We start from the raw sequence: 17,880 nt of genomic DNA on the forward strand, positions 1-17,880 counted from the left end.
GAAATTTCAACATTTATAACTCACAAAACATCGTTTAAAATATCTTTTTAAAAACTATATGATTGTCCATATTAAAATGTTGTTCTATGTGTGAATTATGTTTACTTCATCATGCATGAACAACAACAAAAAAAAGTATATGATCAAAGCGTGATTCCGTGCATTGATTTAAACATTAACAACCTTGAACGCTTCTGAGGTTCGAATCGCAACAAACAGAATTTTGAGTGATTTATTTCGTTCACCATCACCATGATTGGCGTGAAAATGTGCTTCAAAAAAGACAGAAGTCGTGTTCTTGTATATATGTTTTATGTAAGTAATAAAATATTACTATAACATAAATATAAACGTGACTTTGCAGTCTACATTTCGCAATCAACATACAACCAATGTAGTAAACAAAACATTTGTAATCCACTGCAACATAATAAACAGAGCCGAACAAAAAAATCTCCAAACACACTTAGGAAATAAATATATAGATATATAAATGGTCATAAATGAAATATTAAAATATCTTCTTGGAATTAGTAAGTGTACAAAACTGCCCGGAAAACAAAACAAAACAAAACGAACCCAGAACAAATACATATGTTTACATATTCGACATATTTACATATTGGAAATAATCCTGACAACTATTTATTTAAAATCTTTTCTCTCGTAATTTATTTTTATTTTTATTACTTTTTTGGAAAAGGTTGTATATTCACACTGTTCAAATAACAAAATGAACACCTGCTGTCCAATGAAAAATGCCAGACCTTGAGAAACGACACGAAACGTTACCAGCCTTTTTTTTTTTTTTTTTTTTACCCAAATCCTGAAAAGAAGTCCCGAAAACACATCCCTTATTCACTAAAACAACTACTTTTCTCCGTGTCCAGGCTCATGAATAGGATGTAAAATGTAAGAAACATAAACTAAACGGGCACAGCTGACATAGAGAGTGTCAAGAGTTGGCCAATATTCAAGAAGAACTAAGAGTACAGCACGATTTTTGGGCACTGAAAATTACCTGAGATATTTCTTTCTTTTTCATTTTGACTCATCACTCTCAATATGTTTAGCTGGAGCAGACTTAGGAAATAGTGCCGGTTCAAAATAACGCGAAATTGGGAAAGAAAATTGTAAACAAGTAAAGCATTAATGTCGTATACCTCGAACAAATACATTGTAAAAAACAAAAAAAACAAACATGAAAAGAAATTAAAATAACATTATTATAAGTGCCTCATGCAAAGAGGAAAAAATGAGAGCAGTAGAACTCAAAATGACTAAATATTGTTTCAGACAGTGTATTCATGTTGCCATTTTAACGTCTCTGCATCTTTAGACGATATAGGTGCTTAAAAATGATCATTGTAAACAGTTCCTGGTGCACTTGTTTGTATTGAAGGTTTTGACCAAGTGCCTGTTCTTTACATCACGAATTTCATCTGTCTTAGTTGAAATGATAGTAAAATACTCGCTAGACAGGAAAAAGAAAATATCTTAGCGTTAAAACATTCGAAATAAAGTAAACAACACAAATAATACAGATAATCATTGTAATAATTAATCTGGTTAATCGCTTTAAGAAAATCACTGTCCATTCTCCTTTGTCCAAGGAGACATTGCCCCTTTTTGTGGCTCGTAGCTCCCTTTTATCGGCGGTGAAAGAATCGAATTTTTCCAGAGTGGCACAAACGATACAATTTTCGTAAACACTGGTACTGATTTGATAAATGCACGCGAAGCTGGCGCGGTACTTAATGCATTTTCACGTTATTCAGAATTAGTGGCGCCCCGTAAGCTGTCCAGTCACTGTCAGCGAACTCTTCCCAAACTTTCTGTCTCTGATCTCTTGGGACAAACAAAGGGGATAAACAAAATCCATTGTAGTTTCTTTTCAAACAAGGACACTGTTTATGATAGCAGTCACTGGACAGGACTCTGTAGTGTGTGGTGGAGAGGGGGTGTCTCCGCTTGTGAGTATACGTCCTCCATGGTCGGATGAGGGACCCCCACCGGTGTCATTCTTTTCTCTTTCTGTCTTCTGTTGCAAAACCACACACGCACAACCTCTTTTTCCAACTGCAGAGTGCCAGCTAAAGTGGTGATTTCGTGGGCGGAGGGCTTGGGGCACTTTAAGAAATGGTTTTCCAGTGCCCCTTTCACTCCGACTTCGATGGAGGTCCTCTTCTTTCGTTTCCGGCCCTGTGCTGCAATCTTGTCCAAATTCGTGGGGCTGCCAGTGTTTGAATCTGTCTCCTCGAGCCATTTGTTAAGCAGAGGTTTAAGTTTGCACATGTTCTTGAAACTCAGTTGCAGAGCCTCAAATCTACAGATGGTGGTCTGGGAAAAGACGTTTCCGTAGAGCGTGCCCAGCGCCAAGCCCACGTCCGCCTGCGTAAAACCAAGTTTGATGCGCCTCTGCTTGAACTGTTTGGCGAACTGCTCCAGGTCGTCGGAGCTGGGGGCGTCTTCGTCCGAGTGGTCCTGGTGGTGGCTGAACGGCTGCTGAGGCGACTCCATCTGGTTGTCATGGCTACCCGCGTCATCGTGGAGCGGGTCCCGCAAGCCGTGATGCAGCGACGGCTGGGGGCTTAACATAGTGTAGCCCGTCTGCGAGTAGACCAGCGACTGGTGACCGTTGGAGGCGGGAGAGAGCGGGGATAAGTGGTGCGTTGTAGTCGGCGCCCATGATCCGTGGTGGCTGTTTTGCGTCGGCTGGTGGACCAGATGCGATCTGTGATAGCCGTTCCCTAGGTCTTCTCTGCTCTGCACGCTGGCTTTGTTGTGCTCCGCTTGCCCGATGTGGGTGCCGCTGGTCCAGTCGGTGTTGGAGGTTGGCAGCCACTGGTGGTGCGTTAGGCTCATCGGATGTCCCGTGTTGGTCGCTAGCCCTTGTAAGTACTCGTGGTGCATCATTTTCTGCACCTCTCTGTAGGTCGTCCCCTGGTGCATCCTGTCCGAATCCGGATGCATTAGCGGGTTCGAAGGCAATGAGTTATTCCGCGGAATATACTGAGCTGTTGTCGCCATGGCTCCGACTTAGAAAACTGACAAGCACTTCGGAGATCTTTGAGCTTTAGAGCCCAAAACGCAACAACCTGCTCTGGGAGGTCTTAGGGAAGAGCTAAGACACGCCTCCCCTGCGCGTGCATTGGTTCCTCGCCGACTACAGCCCACCAGGTTTCCTTATTACCTCTCGCGGGCCGCTTGGTTGGCTGCCGGGCGCCGTGATCCCAGTTACTCGCAATTGGCCGCTTTCACTAGACGCTTTTTCTTTTTTCCTTTTCTTCTCCTCTCCCCACTAGTCAAGAGAGCGCGAGCAGCAAAACCGTAGGAAATTACTGGCCTTTGAGGGTTGTTTTGCAAATAACCACGTGGGGGAGTGTGGTACTCTTTTTGGTGGGGTGGAAGAATGACCCGCCTTGCATTGCCTCTTTTAGTAACTGTACCGCTCCTCTTTGCAAGTAGATTAGTATTCTAAAGTATCTCAGGAGCCACCCACGAGAAAGATGAAAATCAGTATGATACATTAAAAGATGTTTATATAGCAATATCATTTAAGTGTTACACACATTCACGATTATTTATGATTATTCAAGTCACGGAGCCATGCATCGAATTAATAAAACATCATACAGAAATACAGACCGCCCACACTGTAACATATCAGACAATCTCCATCATTATGCATAAATGCATAAACAATCCACCGCCGACCCTGTAAATAAATAGACTATCCATTTAATTTTATTTAGGCTAATTTGACTTATAGGCTACAGTATACGTATTTAAAAAAAATTTATTTGTAAATTTCACTGAGAGTAAATTTCAGTAAAATTCTCATTTACAAATCAGTAAATTTCAGTTTTTGGCTTAAACAACTCCTATTTAAGCCAACAGATTTTTACAAACATACAAAGTCTACATAAAGCTGCGGTGTGTTGACAATATCTTCACTCGAAGCATTTTTCTAAACAGTAACTTAGAGAGAAATCCAGTGTTTCTCCCTTCTGGCCTCCTCCGTATTCCTTTCCCGGCTGATCTGATTATTTTTCCCTTCACGTTTTGTCCCAATAGCAAATTACCAATTCTATGAATTGCAAAGCAGCCTCGGAGACGCTGAGGGGTAGAGAGGGGGAGATGCGAAGATTGAAAGGGATCTTTGCAAACACAATCACGTTCTTAAATGGAAATGTGGGGCTTTAAACAAATCTTACATCTCTCCTGTTCCAGTCGTCTAAAACTCCGCAATCAGGCACACGTTCGACTCCATCTAAAACCACAGCTTTTTTAGAAGATTTTTTTGGTATCACTTCTATTTAAATTATTTACCTCACTGTATTTTTTTTAGTTCACGTTCGTGTTTGTGTGTTTGTCTTGCTCTTATGGGGTGTTTCCACAGGCTTTTGCGAGGAAATGTGCCGTTACAGGCGGAGATTTCAGGCGTCAAACCAAAACGCTTCTCTGTGGTAAGTTTGCACACTGCTTTTCCTATCTGTCCATCTGCACGAGCTTCGCGCGTTCATGGAAGTGTAACCTAAATGATGTTCTTAGGGTCACAAGTGCTCGTCACCACTCTGTCAAAGGCGTGGTTATGTAAAGCCACCATTTATTTATTTATCACATATGCAATAACACTCGCAGAAGGAGTATTTCAACATTATTTTAAAGTACATCTGAATTTAACGTGGATTTTATACCACATTAAACAACATGCCGGTTACTTTTATATACGATTTTCTCAGTTGGTTTACACTTGTATTGTAATATAAAGAAATTGCCTATCTATTGTAGCCTTTATTTGTTCTTAAGAACAAAGTTTATGTATTTTTATAACTTCAGTAAAGCATCTAAACTAATATAATATGTGTTTTTGATAAGAATGACTTAACTTTACATCTTCTAAACCTTCCAGCGGGTTTTAAACGTTTATATCAGACTATTCTCTTTCTTTAGCCTACTTTTGAATATATTGTCTGAATGTAATTTCTAAACAACTGTAATTTTTAAACCACTGTTTCTTTATAATGAAAAACGCGGTTGTTTCTGCGTCCACGATATGATTACAAATCCAAGATATTTTGTGTGACTTGGGGCGAAAATTAATATGTGACCCACACGAAGTTATAGACAAGCAATTGACAGGATTTTTATCTAAAGCGTGCTGTATACCCGAATGCAATTCGGTGGCCGGTTCTGCCCCCAAAGAGCCGCAGTTAATGAGGATGCTTCACTGTACAGTTTCTCTCATTTGGAAGTCTATAAAAAGAGCGGTCATTTATGCCCAGAGAGCTGCGTCACAGTAGCAGCACAGTCAAACTCTTCGCTTAGTTTGCCAGCGAAAGAAAGTGGTTCAAAAACCGTCCAGATGCTTCTTTTTTCCTTCGCAAAGAATATGGCCTTGTGTGGAGCGAGGTGAATTTTTCCTGGGATGCACGACGTTGCTATGGAGAGCGGTTTGAAAGGATCACACTGATCCTGCAGATGAATGATTTGCCATACAGGAAAAGACAAATAATAGCCCTTGTTTTGTAAGATGGCAATGAAAGACAGTAGGGAACAATCGTGGCCTTTGAGTATCCAGGATGTACTAAATCTGCTTACAGAATTTTATAGCTCGAAGTTTAAGAAAAAAGTTTGATTTCTGTAAGTTATAACCAGACTGCCTTGACTTAAAATATGAAATTAAATGAAATTATTTGCTGTAAAATGATCTTCACTTGATATTCAAGTAGCTCTGTAAGAGAAACGTTTTATTAACATAGTTTAATTTGCATACAAAATGTTGCCTTTCGTTCACAAAAATATAAGATGGGTTTCTAGGGCTCTAGTCTTCTTTTCTCACGATTCACGCGTCTGTAGTCACGTGCTTTAATCTGCACGAGGGACCCCCTCCACTTGAATATAATTAGAGTCTGGTCGGTCAAACCCTCCATTAACCATAGGCCGTAAAAGTGCACAGGAGAAAGAGTTCAGAAAACAGCAAATATACAAGGCGTTATCTGTGGGTGCCAAATGCTGAAACATTTTCATATTAGAGATTAAAAAGTTTCATTGTTTTGACCTTTATCTTATATTTGACATGGCTGTATCAGCATTAGCCTGTGTAGAAATTCAAATTTCTGCATGTTTATTCATTTTATTGCATCGATACACTTGAGTAAAAATACTCAAAAATGTTTAATCACCACACAGATACAAACTAGAAGTTGGAAAAAAGTTTAAATGCTGCAATCGTCATTCCAGCAATAAAAATAACAGGTGAAAAAATCGGGTTAAAAACAATTATTCAGTAGCCTATTTGTATAGTGTCAGTTGGTAATATTAACTGCGTTCTTAACAGGGTGTAATGCACTATAATAATTAGGTATCATACAGGCTTATCAATAATTAAAAAAAAAAAAAAAAAATGTAAACAAGGAAAATAGCCTAATTATGACGAATAATCTCTTTTGGGGTCTATAATGAGGGGTAGCCACTGTAGTGAAAATTTACTGAGAGTGAAGTCCGTTTTTGACACTTTTAAAAATAGATACAAAATTGCTCCTAAACTAATTCTTACCCAACTTTAGGAAGCTCCTGCAGTACAATACTGACATATCGACTCAAACTAAAATGAGTGCTTTAATTAAAGATTCGTTCTACTAAAGATTCACCTCTCATTCCATTTACCGCTTGTTTTCACCGGTTCGCTTTGACAGACATGCGTAATGGGTACGCACGCTTCCTGAGTAGCCATGAATTTACAGACACATCCTGCGCTTTTTCAGGTACCTCTTTCTCTCTTTTTTTGGTTAATGAACTCAGGCGATTCCGCAAGCATCCCGAGGGAATGGAACGGGAATGTTTTCCTTTCCGTAAAAGGTGTGGGCTATATCTCTCCAACTCTCGACTTATCTTTGGGCTAATTAGGCGGGGCCCTGAAGACGCAAGCATGAATATTCATGTGAAAGCACCGTCGCGCAATTAGCCATGGAGTGAGTTCCTAACTTCAATCACTGGCCAGTGCAAAGAGAGAAGGGTACTCTTCCCTCACAGCCAGAGAACAAGCCTTTTTAAAACATAAAGTGTATGAGAAGCAGCTAAGAGTCTAACCTGACTCTTTTTTTTTTTTTTTTTTTTTACACAGTTAATTCTATGCGTTGTCTGTACTTTTTTTAATGGATGGCAACCTTACTAATAAATTACAGTCTATCCACATTTAATTTTTCCATTACCGGCATTTCTGAGAATTTTTAATATATAAAAGTTCAGAAGTGCATTTAGTCAATCTAGTATTTTTTTAGACTAAACGATGTTTTAAAACACCAATTTCTTACAGTATATCCTAGGGGTTTTCAATAGTTTTAAGACCCAGGGACCTCCATGCAGAGAGTCAGGACCAACCCAGGACCCACAAGTATAGAAAGCTAGATTTTCATTAAAAATATTATATTGCTCACCAGAACATAATGATGATTTAAATAATTACTAGAAAATTATTTTTCATATATCTTCTCCTCAGACCTCTGCAGTACCTTCACAGACCCCCAGGGGTCCCCTGGTTGAAAACCTTGGTCCTAGAGAGTTTTTAAACGATTTATTGGATGCCAGATAATATATACTGTAACTAAAATAAATATGAAACATTCTATACATATTCTTGCAATGCTTCAGTGCAGCTTTCATTGTCAAATCACTGGTCATTTCTTTTTTTCCATTTCCTCCAATTCTAATACACTAGTATTTTAATTTAATGTAGACATTTTTATCTATAATTCTATGATTTAATTTTTTTCTGAGCCTTAAGATTATCTGCTTTTATTTTAAAAATGTAGATCTTTTCTTTGCAATCTCTTCCTCTTTCTCTCACACACAAAGTTGGGCACCGTAACCTGTGTTGCTGTCGGTTCTGTCCGCCAAGGCCTCAATCCTTTACTTTGAATTCAAGGTGATCTTTATCCTGCCCCCATCCGGGTGTTCACTTGCCACTTGCTTCCATAAAGATGCGTTTATGTATGTATGTATGTGTGGAGGGGAACAGGGAGCTTTTGGAGGGGGGCTTTTTGAGATAAGCAGTGGAATTTGTGCCGTCTGAATATGGATGGCAGCCAGACCCTTGGTAAGCAGCTGATAGAGTGGTAAACAGCTTGTGGGCTGAAGGGGTTAGAAGCATGCTTCTGAATACATTGGGCCTCTCTTCCACTGTCTGCCTGCACAATGGTCAATCAAATCAACGTCACTTTCCCCTCAATCCCTGTGATGCAGTGGGTTTGTAATGTTGGACAAGCTGCCACTACACCCATCCGCTCACTTATCAACCGCTGACATTAATGTTCAGGCTTGGTGGATGATTGCAATAGCAAATATTTTCTGTTCACTTTCGCTTGATATCAAATTGTTCCTTAGATTTCAGGACTTGACCTCTGAATCATACACTACTGTTGAATGTTAACTTAAGAATCAAATTCAAATATCGGCTATATGTGGCCTCTTTTTAGTCTTACATCTCATTAAATAATAATTTAATTCATTAATAAGTCATCAAACATCATATAATGCTGATCAGATAGATCACAATCACATTCAGATATTTTTTTATGAAAGTATGTTTTTCATTCCCATCTATTAGAATGTATATGGTAACACAATAATGTTTGATCTGATGATGACTTATTCATGACAGCTTCTATAAAGTGTAACCATGATAACTTTTTTTTTTTTTTTTTATAGATTTATGTTTATAATAATACACAGCTTGATGCTGATCGAGTTTCATCATTTCTTCTGACAGGACTAATGGAGCTGAAAGCTGATGATGATGATAGAGAAAATATCATGCAAATTTGCCTTCTTTGAAAGCAGAACCAGAGATAAAAGAGGTGATATACATCACATGATTTAACATAACTTTATAGTTATTTAACGACAATTATTGTTCTAAGAATTACTCAACATTACAACATCATGTTTCAAAGACCCGGCATCAAATAAAAATGGATATTTAATCAATCAATCAATCAATCAATCAATCTATCTATCTATCTATCTATCTATCTATCTATCTATCTATCTATCTATCTATCTATCTATCTATCTATCTATCTATCTATCTATCTATCTATCTATCTATCTATCTATCAATCATCATCTATCTATAAATGAATAAATATATTAGTCACGATGTATAGTATAGTTCCTGTAACTTGCTTAAGTGTTAAATTACAAATTATAATTAGGAGTTTGACATCCACACCTGCGTACTGCTAAGTTGTAGAGTGTCATTATCAGAAAATCCACAGTTGTTTCTTTTGTTTCTTTTATCAAACTCCGCTTGGGAAATAACAGTGCTTCTAAGAACCTCTTGTAATGAATTTAATCATTATTCAGTCACTTAAATATTTAATGATTGATTTGATGAACCTTGTGGATTTCCTCATGTAAACTGTCTGTTGCACTGGAGTATTTTAAGAGGCGTCTCTCTTCCCTGGTGGCAGCCACAGTAAGGCTAAGCCAGCACAAAGCCGCAGAGTTCCACATGTCACTGTGCACTCAAGAGAGCATCTAGAGGCCCTCACCAAACTTATTAATGACTTGCTTCCTTTTAATTAGATAGTAATTCATGTTAATGCATGCCTAATGAACCCAAATCGTTCCCTTCGGTCATTCTGCGGAGTTCCACTGTGTTTACTCATTCTGTCTGTTTTTCCCGCTTTTGTGTTTTATTAGGCTCAAAGGGGCCTGAAAGGACCGAGCGACTTGCTTTCGAGACATCTGAGGAAACCACTGAAAAAGCCAATAATGAGATCAAGGGGCATTTGGGTATGAATTCGACCATATGATATCAAGAAGACTTTAGGGAGGCTGCTTTAGCAACAGATGCTTTGAGATCAACACGATATGCTCGCACTGAACTTGTAGCCATGGGGTTATGTGCCTTATGTGTGTGTTTTTGAGGGCAGCTCCATACCGTGACTGGCTAGGAGACAGTGATGGCAAAGAGCGGAGTGACCAGACCAGCTCCAGCCCAAAAGGGGTCACGACCAGACGCCAAGTGCTCCTGTCTCGATGTCGTCTGTGGTCAAGCACTCGCCGGGGCAGACTGAATTAAATTAGACTGCTTTTAATTGAGGATTGACCGGTCTGAGAGCAGCTGGTGCTTGGGTCAGTCAAGATAGCAAAGCCTGAATCCCCCAGGCCCCAACTGCAATTTCAGCCCTGCAGGTCCTGGAATGGACTGGGCAGAGCATGCTGGGAATGCATGGCTGATGATTAGCAATAGAGTTTATAGGAAGGCTTAGATGAGATTTGGCTTGTTTGCTTGAGTGGAAAGTGTAACACACACACTCAGAGCCTGTTCTTGTGTAGACTCAGCGTAAATCGGCTTAGGGATTGCACCTCGCTGAAAATCTCCTCAATCGCCCGGTCGACACAATTAATCGCTTCATTAATTAACAATCGCTGCGCGTGATACACCACCCCGACTGCGTCTTGGCAAGTGTGCAACTTACAAGCAACCTCCTTTTTCTTCTTGCTTTCTCTTCTTTCACTCCTCCCACCCGCTCCGATACTCCTCTTTATCTTTTTCTTCTGCACTCCTTTTCCTTCTTTAAGCAGCATTGCAAAAGCCAACTCTGCTGTTTTAGCACGAACAGACGCACTTTTCTCTCGGCAAGCAGGTCAGAGCGCTCTGCTAACATTTGTTATCTATAATCCTGCAGGTCCCCGCGCAAAATGAGCGTAGTAAACTCTTGCAAAGCCCTAATCCCTCCATTTCTTTTAGATGTGCTTTCTCTCTCTCGCACGCACGCTCTTTTCTTTTCCATCTATGGGGTGGGAAAGTGTTTTTTTAAGAGGAGGCATCTGATTGCAGCACTTATTTTTGAGCTCTTCTGAATTACCAAACTTCTTTTACCTCCAAATAATTAACAATCCTTTTCTGGCAATTAAAAAGATTTTTTTTTTTTAATGCACTCCAATGCTGAAGAATTATTTCAGGCCGCCACCAGCCACCCATGCTTTTATGACAGGCTTTGTTGATTTGCTTTCTGAGTCCTTGTGTGTGGTTCAGAGTAGCTGTTATGCAAAATCTCTCTCTGTATTCATACTGTACGCATTTATGGTTTAACTGTCAGTTAATTTGGCTCGTGCTGTTGATTCATCTCAGTAACATACAAGGATACGTGCAAAAAAAGTTTTTTTTCCTTTCGCCATCACTCTCAATTATCTATGCGCTGATTTGATTTGAGTTCGATACTATGCAAATGATGTATATGAATGCTCGCGTGCAGTTCTGCTGCATTTTGTCTTGGTCATGCACACCCACACATGTAGCGAGCACGTCGGCGTGTGTGTGTTGTATGGTGAGTAATAGCAGGGCTCGGTGGAAGGCTGTAGTGTTGACAGCATGGTAAACGATGCAGCCTGCCTACTGCAGCAGCTAGCCTGCTAATCACACACACCACATGATAATGAGAACAACCCCTGTCCTCCAACACACACACATACGACTAACCACAGAAAACAGACAAACATCCTCTCACACACACTGACCCATACTTCTACAGACAAATGGAAGACATAATGGTAGCCGGAGGCAGTGCTCACTGCATCTCTCTATCTCTCTCTCTCTTACACTCTTGAACTAAACACATCTCTATCTCTTTACTGTCCTTATGCACATACTGTAGAAAAGAATTGTTGGTTTAACTTAAAGTAAGTTACCTGGTTACCTTAAAATTTTGAGTTCATTAAAATAAAAAATTTGAGTTAATTCAATGAAGGGGATTGGTTTAATCAACAGAAACTCAAAATATTATGTTATCTGAACCACATTAATTAAGTTGATTTGACAAAAGAAAAAACGTTGTGCTAACAAATCATGAATATATATATATATATAATTTTTTTTTTTTTTTTTTACAGTGCATACACTCGTCTCTCATACTAACAGCTTTTTCAGAAGAGACTCGGACTTGAGTCTACACTCACTGTAATGACCATTAAAATTTAGTTACTATTAGTTACTATAATTTAAAAAAATGAATACATTTAATAACATTTGATTAAAATTATTAAATAAACTATTAATGATAAAATATTACATTTAAAATGTCTTTTATGTAAATATTATGACAATTTAAAATAACTATTTTCTATTTCAATATATTAAAAACATTTAATTTATTCTTTTGAGGGCAAAGCTGGATTTTCAGCATCATTACTTCAGTCTTCAGTGTCACATGATCCTTCAGAAATCATTCTAACATGCTGATTTGGTGCTTAAGAAACTTTTCTTATTATTAACAATGTTGAAAACAGTTGTGCTGTTTAATATTTTTGTGGAATCTTGATGAATAGAAAATTCAAAAGAACAGCATTTATTTGAAATTAAAAAAATAAAACAATGTAAACGTCTTTATTGTCACTTTTGATCAGTTAATGCATCCATGCTTAATAAAAGTATTAATTTCTTGAACAACAAACTCTTACTGAACAGTAGTGTAAGTAAAACCTCACACACTTTATTTTAGATATGTATTAAATGATCAAGGATTTTTAAAAAGAAAACATACTTGGACTTTTCAAAAAAAGCAACATGTCTTTTTCCTTAAAAGCTGCTTCAAAGTGCAAAATAAACATTTTACACACACATCCAGACACACAGCATATTACATGCGATATATCAGACCTTCCAGCTAAGGGAATGAGGAGGAGTTGAGAAAGAAAGGAAGCAAGCAAGCAAACCCTCAAACTCAGACCCATGGGTACAAGATTTTAGATAAAGACTCCTTTCTAAAGGCAGCTGTGGGCTATGAGAGATTTCAGTTCCAATTTCAGTTTTTACTCTTTTTCTCATAACCCAAAAAACTTCATACCCAAAAAATTTGGGGGACAGGAACAAGGGGGCAAACAGTCATCTGTCATTAAACCACACAGTCATCACCATAATCAAAGACTACCTGACAAAATCTCACCTGCTTTAAACCTAAAGGCTTACTGTGACACAAACCTGAGCTTCGGAATTGCAAGACACTTGAGGACTGTGCCAGGATGCGAAAAATAACGGCAATTTGTTTGAGGTCACATGCAGATTTCCTGCGCATTACCCATGATTAACACAGGTATAAATGAGGATATTGTTTCCTGGCAAACGTGCACTCTAAGGAATGAAGATGTGCAAATGGTTTCGTTCATTTTAAATGAGGCGACACTTCACACAGTCTCACATTCACACTTCTTTGTATCTTGCAGGGTGGCATGTGCAGGATGTAGACTGGAGCAGGTGTGGTGCCTGTAGGTCCTTTTTGTACCATATGTACTCAGGTAAGGCCATGGGGCATGATGTCACCAAATGTGTCACATCCCAACATTTTACTCTCTCTCTTTCTCAATCACACAAACAAACACATTGAACTATCTGCTTGTTCAGTATTTTCTTAATATTATTATTATTTATTTATTTTCTAAATAATAACAATAATCACAATAATAATAATTATCATTCATTCAATTAATAAAACAAATAATAGTATTATTATAAATAGTACTACTAATATTTATTCACATTTATTTTATTTTTGATTATTTTTATTTATTTAATGTTTATTATTATTTAACATTTCTTTATTATTATTGATGTTGTTATTGTTTAATATATTAAAAAAGCACTTGGTGATGACTCATTTTGTAATTTTGTATGATGTAATTCCTAAGATGCCTTAAAACAATAAAAAATAAATCGGTTGTATTTTGTAAAAAGTGTGTTTTTTGTATATCTACTATTAGTAGGAAATTCCAGTGACCACCTGCAGGGACAGTTTCTCGGAAGCAGCCTGGGGTGCTGTACTCAAGGGCACTTGGAACCTGCACCCTTTGTACTGTCAGCTGAGATCCTTAACCCTGTATTTGTGTAGCAAAGTGGTAAAGCTTCTCATTTGACAGAGAGAGCGAGCAAATGTGTTTGTGTGTAAAACGTGTAAAAGCCATTTAGGATTTGACCCCCTGACACTGCTTAGAGGCAGCTTTTCCTTGTAGTATACTTGGCTGCAAACACACTCTCTCATGCTCTCGCTCATGTTTGGATCTCTTTCCTCTGGTTGCTAAGCCACATAGACTGGGACAATAGCAATGCTTGTACTGTCTCTCTGCACTGTCACCGTATATGCTGTTGCATCAGTTCTTCCACGATCTATATGTGTAACTGCACAAAACTTTTTCATTTCATTATATGCTTACAAGCAGGTTCCAAAATTAACACTCACCAAGTGACAAATGAAGCTAAAAATTGGATTTGGCAAGTAAATAATTATTGACCAGTAGGTTGGTCTAGATGGTAAAGTCATCTGATATGATTGTGTCTGACATGACTTGCAAGTAAATTTACCATTTTAAGCTTGCCAATGTTTTTCTCAGGTGACACATCTATGCAATATCCATGCATTAAGCCACCAAAAAAACATATAAAAAAAAGTGAAAGATAATTCTGAAACAATGAACAAAAATACAATGCAAGTCAATGGAAACTGAAACTCTTTGGTTACCAACATTCTTCAAAATATCTTCTCTCTTTCATGTTCCACAGAAGAAAGAAAGTCATACAGGTTTGGAATGACATGAGGATGAGTAAATGATGATATTTTTTGTTTTGGGTGGACTATCCCTTTAAGGTATTTATTTTTTGTTTTTGTAAGAAGTGCAGTTTCACTATGAGAATATATTTTTGAACATAAAAATTCAAAATAAAGTTTCATGAACTCTAAGGAATATTTATGGCCTGTTATTTGTTTATATATATATATTAGTTAATTTGGCACCCTGCTTACAAGTGTCCATTAATTTCTCAGAGCTGCATTAGAAAAAAATTCACTTCATAAACAGACGCAGTGTCATATTTAAACTGTAACTGAAGTTTGAACCGAGGCTAAAGTCCTCAGATGGTGATGTTCGAGGGGTACCCACTATCACCAAACACTTGTACGTGCACACACACACTCTCACTCCCCCTTACCAAAACTGAGAGGAGTGGAAACGGTTCCCGGTCTGATGAAAGGGGCCCTCTGATCGAGACGACAACAAAGGGCTCGGCCGCCTGTGTTTGGAAAAGCTTCCCCTTTCTTCTCGCCTTCCTCCTCCTCCATCTCCTCTTCTCTCGTCTCTGATCTTTCCCTCTCTCTATCTCCCTCTGCCCGGTGCCACTCTCTCTGGCAGGGCCCCGCTCAGCTCTTCGTTAGGGTGGCGATACAATCGGGGGGACTGGATTAAAAATCAGTGTGCGTCCTTGTCGAAAGGCGCCCAGGATGGCGTACTTTGATGTCTCTCCGCAAATTTGAAATTCATATGTTGTCACACTTCATTTTATTCTCCCCTTCTTTTTTTTTTTTGGTTAGTTCTTTAGTTGCACACATGTACTGTGTGAAAACGTGAATGGGAGAAGATGTAAAAGCCGTTCTCACTTGTGCCTTTCTTTTATTTTTCATGTTTCTACATCTTTTGGTGGGTGGGAAGAAATAATGAATCATTTAATTTGCTTTGATTGAAGGAGGCGTGATGGAGCCTGCCGAGGTTCGGTGGGATGACAGTGTAGAGGACAGAGAGAGTTCAGAGGAAAAGAAAGAAGGAGGGGAGACGGGGGTTTACACTTTGATGACACTTCAAAAACTGTGTGCCAAAACTAAGCTATCAGCCCTATCTGAGAACTAACTAGCATATGTGTGCCCTCCTTTACAGTCCCCTGTGAAAACAAAACGCAACGCAACAACAAACAATGCCAGCAACAAACAAGGCCTTCTATTTCTTCAACCAACAAAACAAGAACGACGGCAGGCTGAAGTAATCTCATTAGCCTGTGAGGAAAAACAGCTATTAACGGCAATTCAATACACTGGGCAAATTCACTGCAGTTGGACTTCAGATCAATGTGACTGATAATTATCCGACTCGGGTTTTACGTTCAAATGCAACCTATCCCACAATGCATTCTCCCCAACTTCACTGACCTCCCCAGACAGTAACAAATGGGCTTGATGGCTGGGCTGATGTTTGTGTATATGTTGTGGAAGGGGTTCGCCAATCACTTATGCCAAAAACCAAGCTTCGTCATCAATCTCTCCAATATCACGAGTCCTTCTCTTTCAAATCCCCAACTCCTTGGCAATGGCAATACAGCCTCCGACACATGGCCCAACCTCTCGCTCTCCTCTTTATGACGAATGGGTTTTAATAAAAGCTGACGGAGTGATGAAATTAAAAGTGCGTCCCATGGCCTCCAATTGCTCCAGCTGCTCAATTACAGCACATATCTCAGCACCCTCACCCTCAGTTCACAAGCATTGTCTTACATCACCATTGCCATAATATTATTGGACTCATCGTCGTCAGACCTGATTGTTGAAGTCTAAGTTGTTGTTCTGATAGACACCCAAAGAGATGCACAACGCCTGTGCGTCTTCCTCTATCCTAATAAAATCCACCAACCTCGACCTTATTAGCTAGTATTATGTCGATTTCCCATGCTACCTCATTACGGCAGTGATGGTGTACCCGAGGAGGTGGGTAAAGAGAACAAGTGTGTGTCTTTCTAAGGGAAATGTCCCATAAGTACTAACCGACAAAGTCCTAATCTGCCCGTCAACCCTTTTGAAAAAAAATAAGCATCCTTTGTTTTAGATTATGCGGCATCCTTAATCCTACTCTCATCCCCCACTTGTACTAATTTATAATCTTTTAGGTCTGAGTTTGGAGGGGATGGAAGGGGTCCGGTACTCTGTTAGAGGCCAGTATTGCCACAAAGAAGGCAATGTTTTATAACAAAGGAGCTCATTTTAGGAAGATACAAATCCTTAGAACTACTAAAAATTTCAACATAGACTCATTGGAAAAACGTGCCTCTACCAACATTTTTTGCAAAACTCCAAAGACTTCCCCTTATATATACAATTCACTGCAGTTTTCAACGGAAATGAACACTAGTGGCAGTAAAACACCAACAACTTTTATTTATTTTCACAATTAATTTTAGAATGGTGCACAATGTTATGTTATGACTTTTACCATAGTGAATGATTTTTAAACTAATATATATTAATGTTTGCATCACATAACCAGCTACAAATTTATGTTTTTTTCTGACAAAACAAACTTGCTTGGTAGTTCACCTGGTACATCATTGCACTTGCAATGCGAATGATTGAACAGTGAAACAGGAGTCACAACAACCCATTATAGATTTGTAGAAATAAGCTGTAATAGCATGATGGCCTTTTTATCTCACATTTGCTTTTGATAACAACTATAAGTTAGGTTTAGGGTAGAGTTTAGTGTAGGTGGTACATTATTTTCAAACACGATAGTGTGTTTACCTTTTAGGTCCTCACACCATTTCAGTTTGAAAGTGACAAAATATGTACAACCAACATAATAAAATGTTGTCACATTCACATTCATCTGTTTCTGAGAAAACTGAACACACTTTTGGCGCCTCTTACTGGACATTTCACTTTGAAAATGCTGTGAAATATGCAAAAAAAAAAAAAAAATTGCCAAAATGTTGCCACAGATGTTTTTTTTTTTTTTTTTCAATGAGCCTGGGATGTAAAAATTTTACCTGATGATCTAAGTCTATGCCATCTACCCACTGTTCCATCTGATATTGTAGTAGTGTAAAGTCTCACAAGTGTATTTTCTACATCTACCTGAGCCCACATGTAATCTATGTGTTTCATGTATATAAACTGAACACACATACAGCAGAGCAGAAAACCTCAATGTGGCACATAAAAAATGAATCATATTAACTCCATACCAGTGATATAAGTGATCTAATTGCTTTGAGAAAACAAACAACACATAAAGTGATACAGGATTAGGAGGGTGGTTTACTTTATCAATGATTGTGTGTGT

The 17,880-nt window shown here is 38.5% G+C and overlaps 1 protein-coding gene and 1 long non-coding RNA gene across 6 annotated transcripts; one reads left to right on the forward strand and one right to left on the reverse strand.

Annotated features, from left to right (window-relative positions):
• Positions 1-301: 301 nt before the first annotated feature.
• pou3f1 (POU class 3 homeobox 1) lies at positions 302-3,167 on the reverse strand. The gene has a single exon (XM_051865248.1). The coding sequence runs from the start codon at positions 3,028-3,030 to the stop codon at positions 1,924-1,926; it is 1,107 nt and encodes a 368-aa protein (XP_051721208.1). The 5' UTR covers positions 3,031-3,167; the 3' UTR covers positions 302-1,923.
• A 556-nt stretch (positions 3,168-3,723) lies between these two features.
• On the forward strand, positions 3,724-14,741 carry LOC127497090 (uncharacterized). Of its 5 annotated transcripts, none has more exons than XR_007925447.1 (4): positions 3,724-4,306; positions 4,403-4,469; positions 8,774-8,861; positions 9,709-13,552. It is a non-coding gene; the product is annotated as an uncharacterized LOC127497090 (long non-coding RNA). The 5 variants fall into 5 exon arrangements; XR_007925445.1 differs by having other exon boundaries at positions 3,725-4,469; positions 9,709-9,801; positions 9,942-13,552; XR_007925446.1 differs by adding an exon at positions 13,771-14,741 and having other exon boundaries at positions 3,729-4,469; positions 9,709-13,305.
• The last annotated feature ends 3,139 nt before the right edge of the window (positions 14,742-17,880 follow it).

Source organism: Ctenopharyngodon idella, chromosome 16, assembly GCF_019924925.1.
Source record: "Ctenopharyngodon idella isolate HZGC_01 chromosome 16, HZGC01, whole genome shotgun sequence".
Classification (NCBI taxonomy): domain Eukaryota; kingdom Metazoa; phylum Chordata; class Actinopteri; order Cypriniformes; family Xenocyprididae; genus Ctenopharyngodon; species Ctenopharyngodon idella.